General features: G+C 47.4%; 1 protein-coding gene across 10 annotated transcripts in view; it reads right to left on the bottom strand.

The window, feature by feature from the left end:
• Positions 1-22,056, bottom strand: part of cep112 (centrosomal protein 112) — an 804,780-nt gene that overhangs the window by 297,186 nt on the left and 485,538 nt on the right. For all 10 annotated transcript variants that reach the window (XR_011936273.1, XM_072483741.1, XM_072483748.1 and 7 more), the window contains 2 exons: positions 15,598-15,705; positions 13,193-13,375 (listed from right to left, as the gene is read on the bottom strand). Coding sequence is in view for 9 of the 10 variants with exons in the window: in XM_072483741.1 (XP_072339842.1) it covers positions 13,193-13,375; positions 15,598-15,705 (291 nt within the window). In the remaining variant the exon portion in view is untranslated. The remainder of the gene's footprint in view (positions 1-13,192; positions 13,376-15,597; positions 15,706-22,056) is intronic.

Genomic DNA, 22,056 nt, shown 5'->3' with positions numbered 1-22,056 from the left:
ACATTAGAATTGGATCCTTAAAATATTTTGCAATAAAAGCAGGAACAGTGATATAAGTGGGCCTCCTAGAATGAGCTTAATTGCTCCAACTCTTCTGTAACCATTGTAGGGGACTAAGACTTCACACTGTGTATTTTTGTAAAATCTTTATGGATATGCTCATTAGTATTTCTAATATTTTTAACACTGAACAAAGACCTGTAAAATGGTTGAAATTGTGTCTGTCTGTGACCCCTGAACAAAATAAGCCACGTTGAAATGTCAGGGAAACTCACGCCTTGTCATCTCTGAGAAGCTACAAAGGAGTCTACGGCCTGCACAACCTCTAAGGCCAATTGTATTTGATAAACTTGGTTGGCCAGTGGAGACAAAGGGCTGGATTCTCCCAGCCCTGCGCCGGGCCAGAAAATCCCCGTGAACGGGCCACGCCACCCTGATGCCAGCACGCGATTTTCCACTCTACGCGGCCGGCCTGCCGATTCTCCGGCCCGAATGGGCCGAGCGGCCGTAGGAAAAGAGCCGAGTCCCGCCGGTGCTGTTCTAACCTGCTCTGGGCCGGCGGGACCTCGGCGTGTAAGGGTCGGGTGGCGGCCTGTGTGTGTGTGTGTGTGGGGGGGGGGGGGTCCGACCCCGGGGGGCTGGGGTGGGGGGGGGCCCTCCGATGTGGCCTGGCCTGCGATCGGGACCCACCGGGCTGGGGGCTGGGGGCCTACTTTCCTATGCGCCAACCCCTGTAGCCCTGCGCCATGTTGCGTCGGGGCCGGCACATTGAAGGAGGCCACTGCGCATGCGCGTGTTGGCGCTGGCACCACTGCGCATGTCCTCGTTGGCGCCAGAGCAACTGCGCATGCGCGGATCCCGCGGCGCACAGTTCACGCCGGGATCTGCAGCTGGAGCGTCGTGAACCACTCCAGCGCTGTGCTGGCCCCCTGTAGGGGCCAGAATTAGACGTGGGAGCGGCCCGTTCATGCCGTCGTAAAGCTCGATGGCGTTTACGATGGCGTGGACAATCTGCCGCGGGATTGGAGAATCCCACCCAAAATGTCTACTGAGTCAATGGTCTCTCAAGCATTCCTTTTAATCCATAATGGCTGAGACATCATCCACCTGCAACCCAAAACCAATTCCCAGAAACTGGATAAGCGTACTTTGTTGAAGGCATCCTGGAGAGGTAAAGTCATGTGACATGGGCTAGTGGAACAAATAATACTGCCTTGCTTAACTGCATATCTCAATCTACTGTTTAACATCTGACCAGCTGGTCACACTGAAGGAGCTCTGGTCCAAGTTGGCACTTGGCCCCATCTATCCTGCTTCTGCTGGAAGTCTGTTCCATTGCCTAAAAGACTGATTCATTCCTGCATGCGTATCTCATTGTGTGATGTCAACACCACTGGAAAGTGAATTATCAAGCATCGGTTTTCAGTCCACCGAACTCTGTGAAGGAATAACCTCATTGGACTTTGATTCTGGACTCTGGAATCCAAGTAAAATAATATTTATTTTCTCTGTGTTTGCTGTACTGTAAATCTTTCTTTTTGCTATCTCTTTATTTACTATCTGAATACAAAGGAGGCATTGTGAACCATTTTTGCATTGTGTGTGTAAATAAACAAACCCTTTGAGTTCATCCTATCTTGAGTTAGCACCAAAATTCAGGGGTTGGGAAATACTGCACCACTTAGAAAGAAGGAATCAAATCTAATTTCTGTTCAAGGGTGGGGGGGAGGGGGGGCTTCGCGAGAGGAGAAATGAATGCTGCTTAAGTTAATCCACCTCCAGTCTCGAACAGAACTTGGGAGCTCAACTCCAGGATCACAGGTAGGATTCTCTAAATCCCGCGGCAGAGTGTCCACGTCGTAAGCGCCGTCGCGTTTTACAACGGCGTGAACGGGCCGGGCCAAGGACTAATTCTGGCCCCTACAGGGGGCCAGCACGGCACTGGAGTGGTTCACGCCGCTCCGGCTGTTGACCCCGGTGCGAACTGGGCGCCGCGGGATCTGCGCATGCGCAGTGGTGCCGGCGCCAACACGCACATGTGCAGTGGCGCCGGCGCCAACGCACGCATGCGCAATGGCCTCCTTCAATGCGCCAGCCCCGACGCAACATGGCGCAGGGCTACAGGGGCCGCCGCGTAGGAAAGGAGGCCCCCAGCCAGAGAGGCCGGCCCGCCGATTGGTGGGCTCCGATCGCGGGCCAGGCCACATCGGAGCCCCCCCCCACAGGCCGCCCCCGACCCTTGAACGGCGAGTGCCCGCTGGCTGCGAGCTGGTGTGGACGGCGCCAGCGGGACTCGGCTCGGCCCATTCCGGGCCGATAATCGGCGGGCCGGCCACGTAGAGCAGACCTCGACCGGCGCCACGCCAACCACGGCGGCACCCAGCGGAGAATCGCGTGCCAGCGTGGTCGATTCGCGCCGGTTGTGGGGATTATCCGGCCCGGGCAGAGAGAATCCCGCCACACATGTTTTGAACTTGACCAGGGTCCAAGTTTTAAGACAAGAGCCAAATCTGATATAAAAGCCAGAATTTAAGGAGAAAAGAGGTGCTCGGGAGAGGGATCAGGAAAGCGAAAGAGAATTCCAGCTCTGAAAATTGGAAATGGAGGTAACAGCTCAACAGTAGAGAGAGATCAGACAGCTGGTACCTATATCCAGTTTAAATGGCTAATCTAATCCCATTTGATTGATGGGTATGGCCCTTAAAGATCCCACGCATCTATAAGGATTGTCTGAGTTGATATTGTTAGAGGAATTTAAAAACTGCTGACTCTCCAGACCGAAGAAAACCTTGGAGGAGCAGAGAAACCTCACAGCCCGGAAATGCAGCAGTCACGCAAGATATCTACGATCTCATCCAGAGGCTCTGATGCTCAAGCAGAGCCTTCCCAAACCATTCCAGTGAACATTGGAAAGATAAGCAGTGCGATCTTGACAGAAGCCCCCCCCCCCCCCCCCCCCCCCCCCCCATCCCCCCCAACCTAGGAGGGTACGCTGAGTCCTCTTGTAGCCTGAAAGGAGAACATCCAGGAACTGGTGTGTTTCTGTTGTATTAAAACAGGCCATTCCAGACTTGAGTGCTGGAACCTGCGAGGAAAACTTTAAGGTCTATTGGGCTCCACATGAGTAGTGCGGCAGAGAGACTCATTGTACATCATTACCCCTTGGAGGCCATGGCACTCTGAACTGGACAAACACCAAGAGAGCTTCTGTCCTTTCTGGAACAGTGTGCACTGTGCCCTGAACTGTGCGAAAATGTGAGCAAGTCTGCTCTGGGATATGTGGCTTAATGTTGGAGGGAAACATAAACTCCCCCCCCCCATCCTCCACTGAAGTGGGAGGAGGGTGCGTGTTTGCCCCCCTTCTTATGTCCACCTGGAGTGTGACCTTGTTTCAGGCCCTGTCACAGTAGGAATGGGCCCTGAACTACCAGGACCAGGAATTGGTTTTCTCTTCAGAAATTTGGCTGGTAGCAAAGTGTTAGCCAGAAAAAGAAAAGAGGCCAATATCAGCCAGCAGAGTTATCCAGGAGTGCAAAAGGTTGAGGAATGTTTAGAGGCCCAAAAGGGTGAAATAAAACCCATAACCATTGAGTGAGAGTTGCTTGAATGTAACAAGACCAAATAACTTAAAAAAGGTCTGGGAAGGGCCAATAGAATTTAAAATAAACTCACAAAATATCTCAGAATTAAACAGGGAACAAAAAGGTCCCAAGGCAGACAAAGAGGTCGTGAGGTAGATGCTTCATATAGTCAAAGAGCCAGAAGTAAGGCCAGTTATTCAACCAGTAAAGACAGCAGTTAAGGAATTGTCTGAAGTATGGCTGAGAATTCTTCCTTCCTAATTTAAATAAGGACAAAGGGAGTCCCCAAACCAATGAGCAAATAGGGAATGCTATGCCTCCCACAGTGACCATGCATGATGGACTGTCACCAGAGTTGCACCTCCATTTGGGGGTAGTGGTCTTCCAGGGGACAGGGAACAATTTCAGTGAGAGTCCACTCCCACGGGAAAGGCACCGACTAGGAAGCCATTGATTTGTCTGGTCGGCAGCTTTATGGCAAATTAAAGTGAGAACCAGGGATTTTCCAAATTGGCCGAGAAAGAGTGAGGGTGGTGCCTCACTTAGTTGAAAGTCATAAGGAGGCAGCAAGAATTGACCATCCACCAGAGAGCACTTAGGCGGGATTCTCCACTCCCACGCCGAAGTGGCCGCGCCGTCGTGAACGCCGTCGAGGTACGGCCCCGGTCCCGACCAATTCAGGTCCTGACAATGGGCCAGTATCGGGGCCGCGTCATCTACACGCGCCAGGCCTTGTCGCCCGCGTAGAAGCGGCGGCGCATAGATGATGCGGACGGCGCCGCATAACGGAGGTCATCCGCGCATGCACGGGTTGGCCGGCGCCAACCCGCGCATGCGTGGTTGCCGTCCTCTCTAAGTCCGCCCCGCAAGAAGATGGGGGACGGATCTTGCGGGGCCGTGGAAGGAAGGAGGTCCTCCTTCAGAGAGGACGGCCCGACGATCGGTGGGCACCGATCGCGGGCCACCCCACATTCCAGGTGAAGCCCGGTGCAGGATCCCCCCTCGCCCCCCCACAGGCCGCCCCCCCAGCGTTCACGCACCGCCCACGGCTGCAGCAACCAGGTGTGGATGGCACCGGGGGGAACCCGCCGTTTTGGCCTGGCCGCTCGGCCCATCCGGGCCTCAGAATAGCGGGGGTGCCGGAGAATCGCCATTTTCGGTGTCTCCAGCGTTTCTCCGGCCTGCGGCCCGCGAAACTCGACCGGGCCGTTCCCGCCGTTTGGGAGAATCGCGGGAGGGCGTCGGACCGCCGTCCCTGGAAATTTTGGCCGCCCAGGCGATTCTCCCAACCGGCGTGGGAGTGGAGAATCGCGCCCCTTGTGTTCCACAAGATGTGGGGCTGGATTCTCCCAAAATGGGGCTATGTCCCCACGCCGGCGGAAAAACGCTGGCACTCCTGAGTTTACTCCAAAAAAGATTCAATGCCCTGCAGGGGGCTAGCAGGGATCCAGAGTGATTCACGCAAGTTTAGTTGTGGATTCGGGCCCCTGCACTTCCAGTCTGGAGTCCGCGCATGCACACAGTGGCGGCCTCCAGCGGCTGCGCCGAGCGCCATGGCAGACTCGGACCGTAGAGGCAGCTCCGAAATGTAGGTTCCGCCAATCAGCCGCGTGTCCTTGCATTGGACCAGCCCGCTATGTCCCATGGCTGCCCATAAGGCCTCACCTCCCCCGGTGCCCGATCCTTTTGCCCTCACAAGTGCGGCCGCGAACTGAGTCCGCAGCCGCCATGCGAGGTTCCCGAACAGCAATAGGTGGTTAGAACCACGCCGTCGGGAACTCGGCCGGGAGTGTAGAATCGCTGGGCGGGCCTCTGGCAATGGCCCCCCAGCCGCGCGGTGTAATTCACGAAAAGGTTGATTCTCGGGTCCTGGAGAATCGCCGGACCGGCGACGGCCCCGATTTCGGCGCGAAAGTTAATTCTCCGCCCCTGCGCCAAACACGATTTCAGCGCGGAGCTGCGGAGAATCCAGCCCCCGGTGCCTATCACCAAACGTACAAGTGGAGAGATCCCTACCAGGCTGGATTGATTGAATGATTGATTAATTGTCACATGTACCGAAGTACAGTGAAAAGTATTTTTCTGTTGCCAAGTACACAATAGACAAAAAGAATAATCGACAAAGTACATCGACAAATAAGTAATTGGTTACACTGCGGAACAAGGGCCAAACAAAGCAAATACATGAGCAAGAGCAGCATAGGGTGTCAAGAATAGTGTCTTAGAGGGAACAGATCACGCCGAGGGAAACTCATTGAGGAGTCTGGTAGCTGTGGGGAAGAAGCTGTTCCTATGTCTGGATGTGCGGGTCTTCAGACTTCTGTATCTTCTGCCTGAAGGAAGGGTCTGGAAGAGGGCAAAGCCTGAATGTGAGGGGTCTCTGACAATGCTGTCTGCCTTCTTGAGGCAGTGGGAGGTGTAGACAGAATCACAGTCCCACTCAACTTAGTGCACAATCATGAGGCAACATGATACATAACAATCTACCAGCTGCAGCTCTGTAGCCCTACCCGGTATGGATGCAGGAGAGGCATGTTACAGAAGGCAGCCTTCCTTCATCCGGGCCCAGAAAGCTGAGGCCAAGTTCAGGAGCCGATAGCCTGCCTGTTGCCGTGCCAACCCATAGCACCTAGCAACAGTAACTGGAACATCCCAATGGTGCTGGCACCTGAACCAAAGGCTAAACTGGAATCACTGAAAGAAGCCAAAGTCCCATTAAAACACCCCAACTCCTGACAATTAGCCTAACCACAGTCCATGTGTTTGAACAACTGAACCCATGGATTGAAGGTGGACAGAGAAGAGCTAAGCAGGACCTAAGCCACTCAGCCCTAAGATCAAAGGATTTGGCACTCAGAGTGAGATACCCGGCATTCTCCTGCAGATCTCTCCGAGCAGCTGAACCATTGCTCACCCTTTGGGCTAACTACTCTGGAAAGCAACCCCCTCACCGACCCTTTAATGGACATTTAATGAGGTTTTGGGCAGGTAGAGTTCTGAAACCAATGGCTTTGCTTATGCCTGATCCCTAACAGGGGAAAATTCAGAACTCCAAACATAACATGATCGCCCTTGTTATACTACTATTGGGTAGTGAATGCTGAGAAGGTGCAGGGAGACGAAGGCTTTGTGGGTGAGGATGGAGAAAGGTTCTTGTAAGGGTTGTGGGCACTGGCAACGGCGCCGCTCCAGTTTTCCCCAGGGACGTACTCGGGGCATCCGGTGGTGGTGGCCATGCTGAAAATATGGAACAAAAGAGAAAATGCTGGAAAATCTCAGCAGGTCTGGCAGCATCTGTAGGGAGAGAAAAGAGCTAACGTTTCGAGTCTGATGACTCTTTGTCAAAGCTAACAGACAGAGAAAGTGGGAAATATTTATACTGTGGAGTGAGAATGAAAGATGCGTCATAGCCACAGAGACCCAGGGAAACCGGGTTCCAGCGTCCGCAGTAATTTGCATTTACCCACTGAAAATATGGAGGCTATTTCAGCAGCACTTTAGGGTGGGGACAGGATTGAAGTTGATGCCGATTCGAGGGAACCATGGGTTTGAGCCAGGGAGGATGTATGCAAGGTTTCGGGGATGGGAGGAGTGATAGAAATGAAGGGCTTATTTTTAGAAGGGATGGTTTGCAAGTTTGGAGGAGCTGGGGAGAAACTGGAATCCCACAAGGGGAGATTTTCAGGTACATGCAGGTGTGTTTTTTCCAGCTTTTCCGGTGGCACCACCCTCCTTGTTACTGGAGGGGGTGTTATCGGTGATGAGGTGTCGGGGAGGCGGAGTCATTTTGGTGATCCATGGGAGGATTTTGGAGGAGGATATAGCGTCTCTGGAAGGGGTTCAGGCCATGTGGGAGGAGGAGCTGGGGAGGGCGATGGAGGAGGGGTTGTAGTGTGAGGTTCTGCGGAGGGTGGGGTTGATGCAGCTAAAGGTAGTACACAGAGCGCACCTGACAAAGTCGAAGATGAGCCGGTGGAGAATATTTGTGAGTAGTATGGGAGGTGCCCAGCCAATCACGTACTATGTTCTGGTCCTGCCCGAAGTTGGAGAAATTTTGGAGGTTGTTCTTCAGCACCATGTCGGCGATCATGCATGTGAATTTAGAGCCCAGTCCCCTGGGGGCCATATTAGGAGTGTCGGACTCACCGGAGTTGCAGATGGGAGTGGGGGCAGATGTTTTAGACTTCGCCTTGTTGGGGGTGGGACCTGTTGGGGTGGAGGTCAGTTTATCCCCCTGTGCCTCGGTGTGGCTGGGGGATTTAATGGAGTTCTTGCACTTGGAAAAGGTGAAATTTGCTCGGGTGGGGGAGATTGAGGGGTTCCATAAGAGATGGGGTTTGTTAATACTTCATTTCAAGGAGCTGGTTACTGTCAACTGCTAAGGGGGAGGTTGGTTAGGGTGTTGGAGGGGAGAGGGCGGGTTTGGAGTTCTGTGTTGGTTTACTTTGTAATGTTATAGTTTTACATTTTAAAATGTCAAAACATTGAATAAAAATTATTTTAAACAGATAACATGATCTCTCATGAAGACAAGTGTCAATCTTTGCAGGTCACCTAATCATTTCACGTCCCAGGACAAGACAAGGTCCTTGGTTATGGACTAGCCCAGATTTAAACCTAAAAAGAAACTGCAGCCAGGAATTGCTATTGCCCCTTCGAGCTATCCGCCTGACCTGCCATGAATGGATACTTCTTCACTTCCTGTTCTTCCTTCATATGATCACATTAAAAAAATGAAATAGAATTCATTTATTTTCTCTGAGGCCGTCAGGAATGGAGAGACTAATACCTTACGCTGTATCTTTTTGTAAAATATATATAAATATGCTCATCACTATTTCTAAAATTTAAAACACTGAACAAAACCTGTAAAATGGCTGAAAGTGTGTCTGCCTTGACCCCTAAACAAAATAAACCACGTTTTGGTGGAAACCTACACCATGTTATCTCTGAGGAGCTGCTAACGGACTACACAGCACAACTCCAAAGGGAACTACACGAAGGCCAATTGTATTTGATAGCCTAGGCTAGCCAGCGGAGACGGAACATCTACTGAGGCAACGGCCTCTCAAACATTCCTTTTAACCCATAATGGCCGAGACATTATCAGCCTGCAACCCAAAGCTAATTTCCAGACACTGAATAAACATCCTTTGTTGAAGGCATCGTGGAGAGGTAAAGTCATGTGACACGGGCCTCTGGTTTGCAGAACAAGTAATATTGCCTTTCTGAACTGCATAGCTCAGTCAACTGTTTAACACCTGACCAGCAAGCCACACTGGAGGAGCTCAGGCAAAGCTTGGACATCCGGCCCCATCTACCCTGCTTCTGCTGGAAGTCTGTACCATTGCCTACAAAACTGGTTCATTTCTGCATGTGTATCTCACTGTGTGAAGTCAACATCACCGGAAAGTGAATTATTCCGCATTGGTCTTCCAGCCAATTGACTTCTGTGAAGGAATATCTCATTGGACTTAGATTCTGGAACACACGTAAAACAATATTTCTTTTCTCTGTGGTCTCTGTATTGTAAATCTTTCTTTTCTCTATCTCTCTCTTTACTATCTGAATATTACGGAGGACACCATGAACACTCTTTTGCGTTTTGAGAATATGCAAATAAACTAATCCTTTGAGTTCATTCTACCTTCTGCTTGCTATAGGGTCATTAATAGAAAATTGGATTGCGCCAGAACAGAGCGGTTGAGAAACGCATGGCTGCTTTTAAAGAGGCAAACAAATTAAAACATCTTTCTGGTGTCGTGAGCGGAGAAATTAGTGCTGCTCCTGTCCATCACACTTAACTGGTGGTGGTAAGCCTTCAAATATCAAAGGTGATGACCCTTGTTGGGAAAGAGAATTAATCTTGATCCATGCACTGATGGCTGTTACAAACGATAGAGAAACACATGCTCCTGGATGTTACAAGACAAAAGCAGCCAGTCTAGGATCAACAGCCAGTGCATTTCATATTTTTCCTTTTGCTTCAAGAGATGTATGGCTGGTACTTGGAATATTTGACACGGTCACATATTTTTGATTGGTAGCTCATGTAATCAACCAGTGGGCTTTCCGTTTTTGACATTGATATTACATTATTTGAAATTATGTCAGGCATGACTTTGTACTTTTTATGCTGTTCACCTTATTTCTACTTGTCCTGCTTCTGCCTGCTAATCACATATTCTTGATCATAACGAGTATTCCATTCTGTTTTATCCTGTAGTTGGGGGACTGTGACCAAATTTAAACATGAAGTACATACATGCTCTTCATTCCCACCCCAGAATACATATTCATCATCACCAAATAGAACATTCATTTTCACAAATCAAGTTTCCGTTACCATGAGTATTTCCAAATCATCAAACTCTCGAATAACACTTGGTTTGGATTGAAAGGATCAGTAGTTTACTCAGTTGCTCAACCTGTCCAGTTCCTGCTGCCTTCATTGCATTCAGAGGTCAGGATTAATGTTTGATGTGAGGATATCCAAATTTATATCGTTGAGATTGACTTTTATATATTAAAAATAGCAGCTTTCCAAACTAACAAGGGTACCACTATCAAAGTAAACCAGCTTTAAAATTCCCTGACAGCATGCAAATAATTTAATTAAGGATACTATCCTACATCTGCACTGACAGCTGCATGGAATGAGCAATGTATCACGGAATAAATCTCTGTGGATAAAGAAATGCTTCTTTCTAGTGTTAATAGATCAAAAAGTTAAATTTATTTTGTTCGAGACCTATTTGAGCAGTAAGTGACACATCCATATAGTCTAACTGAAGGACAAAATCAAATACTAATAATAAAATCACAGAATCCCTACAGAGCAGGAGGCCATTCAGCCCATCAAGCCTGGACCAACCCTCTGAAAGAGCAGCCCACCTTGGCCTACTCTCCGTTCCATCCCCATCACCTAACCTGTACATCAAGGGGAAATTTAGCATGGCCAATCCACCTAACCTGCACATCTTTTGACTGTGGGAGGAAACCGGAGGAAACCCACGCAGACACGGGGAGAACGTGCAGACTCCACAGACAGTCACCCGACGCTGGAATTGAACCCGGGTCCTTGGCGCTGTGAGGCAGCAGTGCTAATCACTGTGCCGCCCCTGTGTTGATCTTCAAACCTCCACTCAACCTTTGCAAGCAACACACAACTTTTACATTATTTTGTGAGTTCTTTTCAATCCAACCATTAGAAATTTTTTTCTATATTTCAGACCATCAAAAATATTTTCAAACCATTCTGAAACAAATCTAGCATGACATCATCAAGCATGTCCTCCAACCAAGCTCAACTGTGAACAAAAGTTATCCTTCATCCAGTTATATTTGAATATTTAATTAAGGGATGATTAAATAGACTTACTGTAAATACTGACAACCTGAAAAATTCTCCCATACCATTTGACTGCTGGGGCAAACAAAAACAACTTGGGAAGGTGTAAACTATAATTTTTTTCCCAACGCACACTTATTTGATTTTATTTTTTCTACAGGATAAAATAAACCCACATTATTTGATGGGATGCTGATTTTTCCTGTGACAATACATCATGAAGCTAAATGCGGATGCCATCTGAATACACACATTGGAAACAGAACATCTCTTTCCTTGTGCCCTGCTAATTTTATACAACCAGACAGGGATGAGATGGAATCGTGGGGACAAATGGCTTACGCGCAAAATGAAATAAAGATCCTCATCACACCGAAATTCACTAATTTGTCCAAGTCATTCTTTGGGACTTCAGGAGGCTGTGGTTCAATTGAAATGCCTCGGCTTCACGGTGTGTTTCCTTATAAAATTGCTTTTCCATTAACCAATCCAAATTGCTTTGTGCTGCTCACAATACACTTTGCTTGAATATGTAATTGATGCTATTCCAAAACAGGCACACACGCATTAATATCCCAGAAATCCATAACTTTCTCCAGCATTCCGTCTCCGTTTGCACGCCCACCATTTCTAAAATACACAAGAGGTTGGGATTTTGTTGGGGTTTCAGCCTTTTCAAGGTGACCCATTTCTGAATATTGAAAATCAATAGCTCTAATGGAGCACCATTAATAGGCTGGTATGGCCAAGTAAAATGGTTTGGAAAGCTTAAATTATGCAAATAAAAACACGGCTGTTGGAAAAATTCCACTCAGTTTAAAGATAATTCTTGGTGTAGTCTCCTGCCCAAAAATGCTTAACAAAAATGTGTTTGCATAAGTAATTAGAAGAACTGCCGCCGTAATGGGAAATTGAGTGGGGAACCCTGAACCCTTCAAAGCTTCGAGTCCCTCAACCCATGCAAAGCAGTCGCTCAAGCACATCAGACCCTCCCTTGCATATTGTATTGCGTTTTATTCTTCTTTTGTTGGAAGCCATTTGATTTTCATGTTCAGTACCAAACAACCGATCCCTGAAGTTATGGCTCATTATTTTTTTCCTAATAAAATTACTTTTGAAATAAAATATTAAGCTACTGCACCATGTAGTGCAGATGGCTTCGGGTAGAAAGAATGGGCAACTCAGCGCCAACTCAGCATGGACAGACTGGCTGAACAAAAATAACCCTCCCGCTCACATTTTAGGATAACGGACAATTTAAACCCATTTCTGCGGTAAGGAATTCAATGTACGATGTAACGGTAAAATGCTTTAGGTTGCTTCCAATGCATTAACTTCCGTCTTGGAATCAGTACTCTTCAAATAAATGTTGTTCAGAGATCAACCTAAAAATGTTTGTATCATTTGAGGTTATTTCTGTGCTGATTTTACTATACTCGCCGACGATGCAAACATCGAACCTTATCTCACCGCATTCCCTTAATCTTTCTGCAGTGGTTTCAAGCAGGCCTCTTTCCTTCCTGCTGATAGAGTTAGGTTTATAGCTCAAAAACACCACACAACTGAAAGTTTTTTTTTGTGCTCAGAACTAATCTAAATCATTTTCCATGCTGACAATGCACATTTCATCCGTAAGTTTGATGATTCAAATGTGTCCACAGTTGGGGGTTATTCTGTCAAATGGCTTCCAACAGTGACTCTTAAGTTCAAAGATTGGGAAAAAAAAAAGCAACAAAAAAAAAAAAAAAAAATCTCAAGGGGAGAGCAATGTGTCTAAACCTCACAAATTCAAGAATGCTCCAAAGCCAGGATACGCAGTAGTGCAAAAATGAGAGATTTTGGGGCGAAGTGTGAGGTGGGGGTGGGTGGGAATAAAAATGATGCGTGGCTTCCCACAGAGCAAAATAAAAATGAATGATAAAACGTGAACATTCGACTTACGCGCATGACAAAGGAAGTACGATTCCCAGTTTATGGAAGAAATCCAAATAATGGAACCGTGACTCCAGGTGAAAGTGAAAGGCCAAATTCTATCGCATCAGGGGATGTTTTAAAGCTGGCAACCTGCAGTTTCTGCAGATTAAGTTTATTTATCCCCATCCGGCACTAGATCACTCTTACGCGAAGGACTGCACGCCCCCATTAAATCGGCGATCAGGCATGCAATTCCAACGCTCTCAAAAACGTAATGCATTATTACCATATTAAAGTAAGATTTTTATTTAGCAAAATAAACCCAAAAAAAGTCAGCCATTTTCACCTGCGAGTCTCGCCTCCTCCATTCCTGAGTCTGGTTTTCATGTTCTCCTATGGTGGCGCGAAGCTGTTTCTCCAAGTTATCTATCTCGCGTTCGTGCTCTCGGACCAGGCTGTCTTTTTCCGCGTTGTGCTGCTGGAATAGGTGCGTCTTCTCCTGCTCATGCTCCAGCTTCAATTCTACTATCTGATTGGCCAAGGAAGAGTACTGTTCATCAATACCACATCACTGTTACCATGACAACAATTCTTCTGCTGCATTTTTTCTTCGCCTAATTCCTCTTAAATTGATCAATTTGTCAAAAATATTTATTTCTTTTCCACCCCAATGCAAAACAAAATTTCTGTGTCATTGTGCCAACGGCCCTCTGTAGGTGTTAAAGCACCCCATTGAATTTTCTCATTATATACCTGCTCTCCTATCGACCCCTCCCTCCCCATTTTTGCAAATTGATTATTTTTCCAGGTCTTTCCACAATACCTATGACTAGACAAACAATAAATCCACAATATCTTTTGCAGAAACTTTGACTACATATATATTATTTCCCTGTTGCAACAATAAGTGGCCCAAATATTTCTATAAAACCTAATCCTTATTTAAACCGTTAAATGCCGATTTCTGCAGCTATTCAAAATAAAAAATGCGGTTTCAATGAAAACACGGACAAAAGATTTTTTTTCCCTTAAATCTTTGCAGAATGGAATTTGGATTTTGTTTTTGTGGAAAAATCAGCAGGTTACGATTCTACAGTTCCATTTCCTTGCAGACAAAAATCAACCAATTTACAGTCGTTTTTATATGAAAGCCGGAGCATTATCTCGCTGTCAGCTACGTGATTCTGAAATAAACAGACTTACGTGTTCTGCAGAACGCCTGCTGTGCTGGTAGCTCGCTATGATTACACATAAAGCAGTCTATTCCCCAATATTCTGTTCTCAGTCCCTACCAAGCTGGATACTGTGACCTTGGCCAATCCTCAGCTCTTCTCACTAGGTTTGAATGGTAGTATGAAACCGAGGCCTACTTTCTACTGCTTTGATACTAATCCTCCCAGACTGTGCACAATGGCACCCTACCTGGCCTTCTGACTATAGGCAGCTAGGCTGGCTTTGAAGCAGGTGATGAATAGGGGCCTGCAGGATGCCAGATTTCCAGCAAATGCCAGGCCACACAGCTGCTAGGAACAGTCACTTACATTTTTCTTCAGTTTTGGTTGATTTCCGTCGAGATGTCGCTCGGACCAAAAGATATAAGCTCATTTTAAGCACAGACATTCTCTTGTCTAACAGCTGATGGCTAGATCACTCTCAAATATTTCTACATGCGCAGGGCATTCTAAGAGCACTTAACCCTTAGGCAACTTTCAAACTGAAATCAATTAATAAATTTGACCCCAAGGGATGCCTTGATTCAAACTTTCTTTACATGTTTCACTACAGACACACTCAATCTTGAAAATGGTAATGCTTTTCCTCACTTCCCTCCGTACACAAACAATAAAACTAAGGTTTGTTGTTTGCGGCGACTTTGCTAGTGTATCACTACATTACAAACCCGCATTGTGGAGCACTGCTCTAATATTCATCAGTTTCGATTCTACTGCCCTGTACTGAACTGATTCAACGCTGCTTACGTTCATGACGCAGCCGTACATATTTCAATTATTTATTATTTAAGAAAAAGACGCTAAAAAATTGAAGAGGGATTAGGCACGCAGTAGAAGACAATAAAAAAGCAATGGCAGGCAACATTTTGAGGTGCGGATTTTGTGCTCGTCCGTGAGGGGTAACAGAACTCTCAATTTTAAAGCAAACTGCTGTCCAGTTTAACATAAAACAGGTGCGCTGAAGGGCATTCACAGTTAATGCTAATTAGTAACAAGTACTCTTCCTGATAATAATACTAATGTTTTCTTTCTTCTCCCGAACAGTAATCCTTGTTGCATCTTCTTTAGATATCGCAATGTAAAAATACACTTTTCACATCGGATGCTTCCTATGCTGGCTTCTGAGAGGTGCTTGGGCCAGTGTAATGATTATCCTAGACATGGGTAATACTTTGCACCTCTTTACTATAATGAATGCACCTTGTCCTTACTTTTCCTTTCATTCTCACCTAGTCATCTTCCTTAGAAGGCAAATAGATGTTTGCTCCCATCCTTTTTACCTCAAGTACCATTTAAGGCAGCATTACTGGTCACTCTGTGCAACACACAGCACACTTTAATGCTAAAATGGCAGCTTCCTAAGGACCCTGATACAATGAGTGTACAGGTAATGCGACAGAATTAACATCACTATCGTTTTACTCTGAATCTCCAGTGACCAAAATTATTCGAGGCTTTTTCTGAAAAGACAGAAAATCTTTGTTTCTCTAAAAGTAAAAAAGAATGTAACTATATAGACCTGTTGTTCATATCGTTGCTTGAGTTCCTCCAACTGCCAAGAGAATTCTTTTGATTGCTTCTCCCGGACAGATTTTGATCTACTTAGATCTGCCTCAACCTTCTCCATCTATAAAATGCAAAAGAGAGAATTTTTGATTTGACACTGTAGACAGAGAGACAAAAATCTGTAACTATTTCATTACATCAAGTACAGCTTTAAACAAATCGTGTCCAGGATGTGGTTAAAATGTAATTACGTTTCAGCAGCTAATTTTGTTTTCTATTTAAATAAAATCAAGAAATATTCTTGACTGCTCATTTTATGAAAACACCAGCAACAGTTAAAACAAAAATCAAATTTTAAAAAGAACAAAGTTTAAAAAAAAATCTGATGACAAAGTAAATCAATCAAATCAGGATCAGAAGCAAACTTCAAATGCATTTGCCACTTTCCTTTGCATAAAGGCCTCCTCCAGTTACAGATTCTGTCCCTGAGGCATCAGCAGACTGATCTGAGGAATATGAATTATACAGTGAAAACTGAAACTATCAAAGCAGCAGGTTAACCCATTGTGCAGTTGGTAAAGGATGGTTCGAAGATACACAGTGACTGGTTAAAACTGTCCCTGAATTGTGTCTTCATTGAGTGATGGTAGCATTGACACTAGCAATGAGATAGTGGATGTTGAACATATTGGCCAACTTTTTTTATTCCAGATCCTGTGAATCTGTTTTGTAACTTCACAGCCTACAGGAATGATACTTCAGCCGTAGGAAACTCTCGAATGTTAACTCACGTTATTGGCAGCAATGTACCAAGTTCCTAAATCCACTTGAAGATGCTGTTGACAATTCAGGAATATAAGACATAGGAGCAGGAGTAGAACATTCAGTCTTTTGAACCTGCTCAGCCATTCAATAAGATCATGGCTGATCTGGTTGGAGACTAAACTCTGTTTTTCCACCTGCTGCCTATAACCCTTGACTCCCTTGTCTAGCAAAAATCTGTCTAAGTCTGTCTTGAGTAAATTCAATGACCAGCCTCAACTGTCCTCTGGGGAAGAGAATTCCACAAGTAACCAACCTGAGAGAGAGAAATAAATTCTCATTTCCATTTCTTATCCTTAAACTATGCCACCCAATTCTAGTCTCTCACAAGTGGAACACCCTGGTATCTACCTTCTCCTGATCTTATATGTTTCAATAAGATCACCTTTCATTCTTCTAAACTCCGATGGGTATAAGCCCAATCTGTTCAACCTTTCTTCATAAGACAAGCCCCTCATCCCAGGAATCAGTCGAATGAACCTTCTCTGTACTGCTTCTAATGCAATTGTACATTCTTTTCAAATAAGGTGGTTGAAACTGTACACAATATTCCAGATATTGGGCGTGAACCAACGGCCACGCTGCGCTGGAAAAGAAGCTCGCCGCTGCACAGCGTGATCACTGAAAGCCGGGAGGCCCCGCTCCTGTAATCTACCCAACTCGCAATGCCTTCCGAGATCCAACGCGACCTTGCGAGATGTTGCGGTGTAAATCCTGCTCACCTTTTGGAAAATCTGCATATTAGAGTGAGACAGCTAGTCATCCCCTTCGCCTGAGACCTCGGGCAAGTGCTGTTCAGCACTGGTCCCCACAAACGGGGACGAGACGGTATGGCCCCACCTGCATGCCCTCCCATAGTGCTTTCGGATTGGAAGAGGGGTAGGGGGGGGAAGAGGGTTGGGAATCGCCTTTGAGATTGTGCGCCATTTTAAAAATGGCACCCCGATTCTTGCTTCACTGGGGAATTCTGGCAAGTGGAGCTTCCCTCCGTACAAAACGGGGCTATATGTGGCCGTGCATTCCCCGTTCAGGCACCTTATACTACGCGAGTCCCGTTTCAAAAACAATTAATTTACGGGATGTGGGCATCGCTGGTTAGGCTGACATTTATTACCCATCCCTTGTTGCCTTTCATAAGGTAGGTGGTGAGTTGCCTTCTTGAACCGCTGCAGTCCCCGAGGTGTAGGTACACCCACACAGCTGTTAGGGAAGGAATTCTAGGATTGTGACTGAGCGATAGTGAAGAAACGCGATATATTTCCAAGGATGGTGAGTGACTTCAAGTGGAACCTCCAGGTGATGGGGTATATGCTGCTCTTCTCCTTCTAGATGGAAGTGGTCATGGGTTTGGAAGGTGCTATCTAAGGAACGTTGGTGAGTTACTGCAGTGCATCTTGTAGATGGCACACACGGCTGCCACTGTTCGTCAGTGGTAGAGGGTGTGAATGTTTGCGGAAGGGGGAGCAATCAGGCGGGCTGCTTTCTTCCCGATGGTATCAAGCTTCTTGAGTGTTGTTGGAGCTGCACTCATTAAGGCAAGTGGAGAGTATTCCATTACACTCTTGACTTGTGCCTTGTAGATGGTCGACATGCTTTGGGGGAGGGGGGGTCAGGAGGTGAGTTACTCGCTGTATGATTCATAGCCTTTGACCTGCCCTGGTAGCCACAGTATTAATGTGGCGAGTTCAGTTCAGTTTCTGATCAATGGTAACCCCCCAGGATGTTGATTTTGGGGGATTCAGCGATAGTAATGCCATTGAATGTCAAGGGTGATGTCAAGGTGATGGTTAGGAGGGCGGCACGTGGTGCAGTGGTTAGCACTGGGACTGGGACCACAACCCAAAGATGTGCAGGCTAGGTGGATTGGCCATGCTAAATTGCCCCTTAATTGGAAAAAAAATAATTCGGTACTCTAAATTTATTTTAAAAATGGGGTGATGGTTAGATCCTCTCTTGCAAGATATGGGGCGAAATTCTCCTACCCGCCCCGCCACATTTCTGCGCCGACCGGCCGGCGGGAGTCTCCGTAACACCGGCCGGTCAATGGGGTTTCCCATTGTGGGGCACCCCCACGCCGTCGGGAAACCCCCGAGCGCCGGCAGAACGGAGACTCCCGCCGGCGGAGAATGACGCCCATGGTCATTGCCTGGCACTTGTGTGGTGCAAACGTAACTTGCAACTTGTCAGCCCAAGCCTGGATATTATGGAGCCCTGCACAGTCGTGGGCTATCTGGATCCTCAGGTGCCTGAACTTGGTTTGGACCAGTTTGAATGGCAGCGTTCCCAGCTCTGCTTATCGCCCCTGGGGGTTCACCGGGAAGATTTCACTCTTGCTCAGGTTTAGTTTGTGTTCTGAGGAGGCTCCGAACTCCCTTAGGAGTTTCATAATTTTATCCATGCTGGCTAGGGCGTTTGAGATGCAGAGGAGCAGGTCATCTGCATAGAGTTAAACACTGTGCTCCCTGTTTCCCCTTTGGATGCCTTTCCAACCCTTTGCTGATCGAAGAGCGATGGCCAGTGGCTCAATTGTCAGGGCGAACAGAAGTAGGAGCAGCGGGCATCTCTGCCTCATGCCTCTGTACAGCTGGAAATATTGAGAGCTGGTGGTGTTCGTCCGTATGCTCGCCATGGGAGTGCTGTACAGTAGTTTCACCCACGAGGTGAACCCTGGCCCGAACCCAAACCGTTCCAGCATCTCTATGAGGTAGCTCCTTTTACTCAGTCAAAGGCCTTCTCTGCATCCAGGGAGATGATCACTTCTGGCGTCTCCTCCCTCGGTGGGGTCACGACCACTTTCAGCATGCGTTTGATGTTCACAATCAGCTATCACAGACAAATGTGGGCAGCACAGTAGCATAGTGGTTAGCACAATTGCTTCACAGCTCCAGGGTCCCAGGTTCGATTCTCGGCTTGGGTCACTGTCTGTGCGGAGTCTGCACGTTCTTCCCATGTAAGCGTGGGTTTTCTCCGGGTGCTCCAGTTTCCTCCCACAGTCCAAAGATATGCAGGTTAGATGGATTGGCCATGCTAAATTGCCCTTAGTGCCCAAAATATGTCCTTAGTGTTGGGTGGGGTTACTGGGTTATGGGGATAGGGTGGAGGTACAGACTCGATGGGCCAAATGGCCTCTTTCTGCACTGTAAATACTATGGTCTATGAACAAACCTGGTCTGATCTTCCACGGTTACCTCTGGCAAGCATCTCTCTAATCGTCTCATCAGAACTTTAGCGTCAGTGTTCAGGAGTGAGATGGGTCTGTATGATCCACACTCTGTTGAATCTTTGGGATCAATGAGATCGAGGCCTGTGCCAGAGTGGGCGGCAGGGCCCCCCTCGACAGCGAGTCATTGAAAGTCTCCCGCAGGTGCGGGGACAGTGCTTGTAAAGACCACTGGGAACCTGTCCGGTCCTCCAATGATCAGTCGGTGGGAATCAAGGTCGAGAATCTCTGCCCTGCCATTTTTAAAAAAAAAATATATATATTTATTAAAGTTTTTTAACACAATTTTTCTCCCTTACAAACAATAACCCCCCCCCTCCCCCCAAAAAAAGAGAAATCGCGCAGAGAAAGATATATACATGGCAAAATGATATATGTACACAGCTTTGTACACTGGCTCTCACCCGTACGTGCCAGTTTCCCCAACCCTTCATGTTATCTCTTGCTCATCCACCATCCCAGGCAGCCCCCCCCCCCAGGTTGCTGCTGCTGCTGACCGACTTTCCTCTATGCCCTGCCCTTTTTAATGAACTTGGTGTCACCCTCAGGCTTTTTAGAAGGGCGAAGACTCTGGATCTTTTCACTGCTCCGTTCAGTTCCCTCACGTTCCAGGTGACTATCCTGATGGGGCGGCGGCGGGGGGGGGGGGAGGAGTTTGGTTTCCATCCCCCACCTGCCTCTGGGGTCAGCCATACTTACCTTGGGGACGTTTTTTGATTTGATTTATTACTGTCACATATTAGTATACAGTGAAAAGTATTGTTTCTTGCATGCTGTACAAACAATGCATATCGAACATAGGGAAGGAAAGAGAGACTGCAGAATATAATGTTACAGTTATAGCAAGGTTTAGAGAAAAGATCAACTTAATAACACTGTTAGAGCGTTTAAGAGTTAGAATGAAGTTTTAGAAGCATAGAATGAGAGTAAAAGATAGAATTAGAGGGTATGCTGGGCACAGCTTGCAAGAAGTCGCCTCGCTCCGGCGCCATCTTAGAAGGGAGAAAAAATGTCCCTCCATGTCTGAGCTTGCATTTATTCTTGGGCCATCGAAGGTGGTACTGCTGCCTTTCTCTTTCCAACTTACTCCTTGTGTGACCTGTGTAACCAGCATTCTATCCTTCCTCCCCTCCTCCACCTTTCAGAAGCCCCTCTGCCTATGCGCTCTCCCCTTTCCTTTCCCCACCCCCCTTTGCCTGCACACCCTTCCCTTGCCCATCGCGCCCTCCCGCCAACTCTACCTCCCTCTTGGGAGGTCTGCCGCACCCCCCCCCGGTCCTTCATTTTACTCCCATACACCAGCTTGCCTGCTAGAGTGGTGACACACCCCCTGGAAAACAGAGCCTCTCCCCCCCCCCGCGCAATCTGATGACATGAAGATTCTATAATTGGGAACTGTTCTCTTGGTCAACCTTAGAGTCTCTTCTGGGCCATCACCATCCTTGTGACCTTGGCCTCAAGCGAAGCAATCCGCTCGTCTAGGTCAGTGGCCGCTTTCTCCAGGTCCTCCAGTCTCCGCTTCGTTTATGGGGGTCAGCGCGGCCTCTATTGCCGACTTCTTTGCTGACGTAAAAGCCTCCTTTGCCGTCTCTCTGTGTTTTTGGAGCTCTGTGGAGATAAACTCCTTTAGTTTCTCTGTTGCCGACAGGGTCAGCGTTGGCGACCCTGCTGTTGCCGACAGGGTCAGCGTTGGCGACCCTGCTGTGTCTGCCATGTTGAGGTCTGCCTCGCTATGCGGGTCCCCCTGTTCTGGGGTTGGTGTCTTTCTTTGTTTGTTTATATTGGCCTCATGGCCTGGCTGCTCGTTCGCCAGCATCTCAATTGGGCAGGTTACAGCTGGGGGTTCGGTTGGTTCACATTTCCGTGTTTTTGGTGCCCGTTCAACGAGTTAAAATGATCCAACAAAAACTTTCAGGAGAGAGCCACCTTTCGTCTGACCGCTCGGCTCATGGCCACCGCCAGAAGTTCCCACCTGAGTATTCTACTCCTCGTTTCCAGCACTTGGCACATAGCCTTGTATGCTTTGGCATCGCAAGTGCACATCTAAATACTTCTTAAATGTTATAAGGGTCTCTGCTTCCACTAGCCTTTCAGGCAGCGAGTTCCAAACTCCCACCGCCCTCTGGGTGAAAAGCTTATCCTCACATCCCCACTAGACCTCCTGCACTTACCTTAAACCTATGCCCCCTGGTCATTGATCCCTCCACCAAGGGGAAACATTTCTTTCTGTCTATTCTATCTATCCCCTCATAATTTTATACATCGCAATCATGCCCCCCGTCAGTCTCCGCTGCTCAAAGGAAAACAACCCCTGTCTGTCCAATTTCTCTTCAAAGCTTAAACTCTTCAGCCCAGACAACATCCTGGTAAATCTCCTGTGCACCCCTTTCAGTGCTATCACATCCCTCCTATAATGTGGATTCCCAAACT

The sequence above is a fragment of the Scyliorhinus torazame genome, chromosome 18 (assembly GCF_047496885.1).
Source record: "Scyliorhinus torazame isolate Kashiwa2021f chromosome 18, sScyTor2.1, whole genome shotgun sequence".
NCBI lineage: Eukaryota > Metazoa > Chordata > Chondrichthyes > Carcharhiniformes > Scyliorhinidae > Scyliorhinus > Scyliorhinus torazame.
Note: the sequence above shows the minus strand (reverse complement) of the source record. Positions and strands in the feature narration are given on the sequence as shown.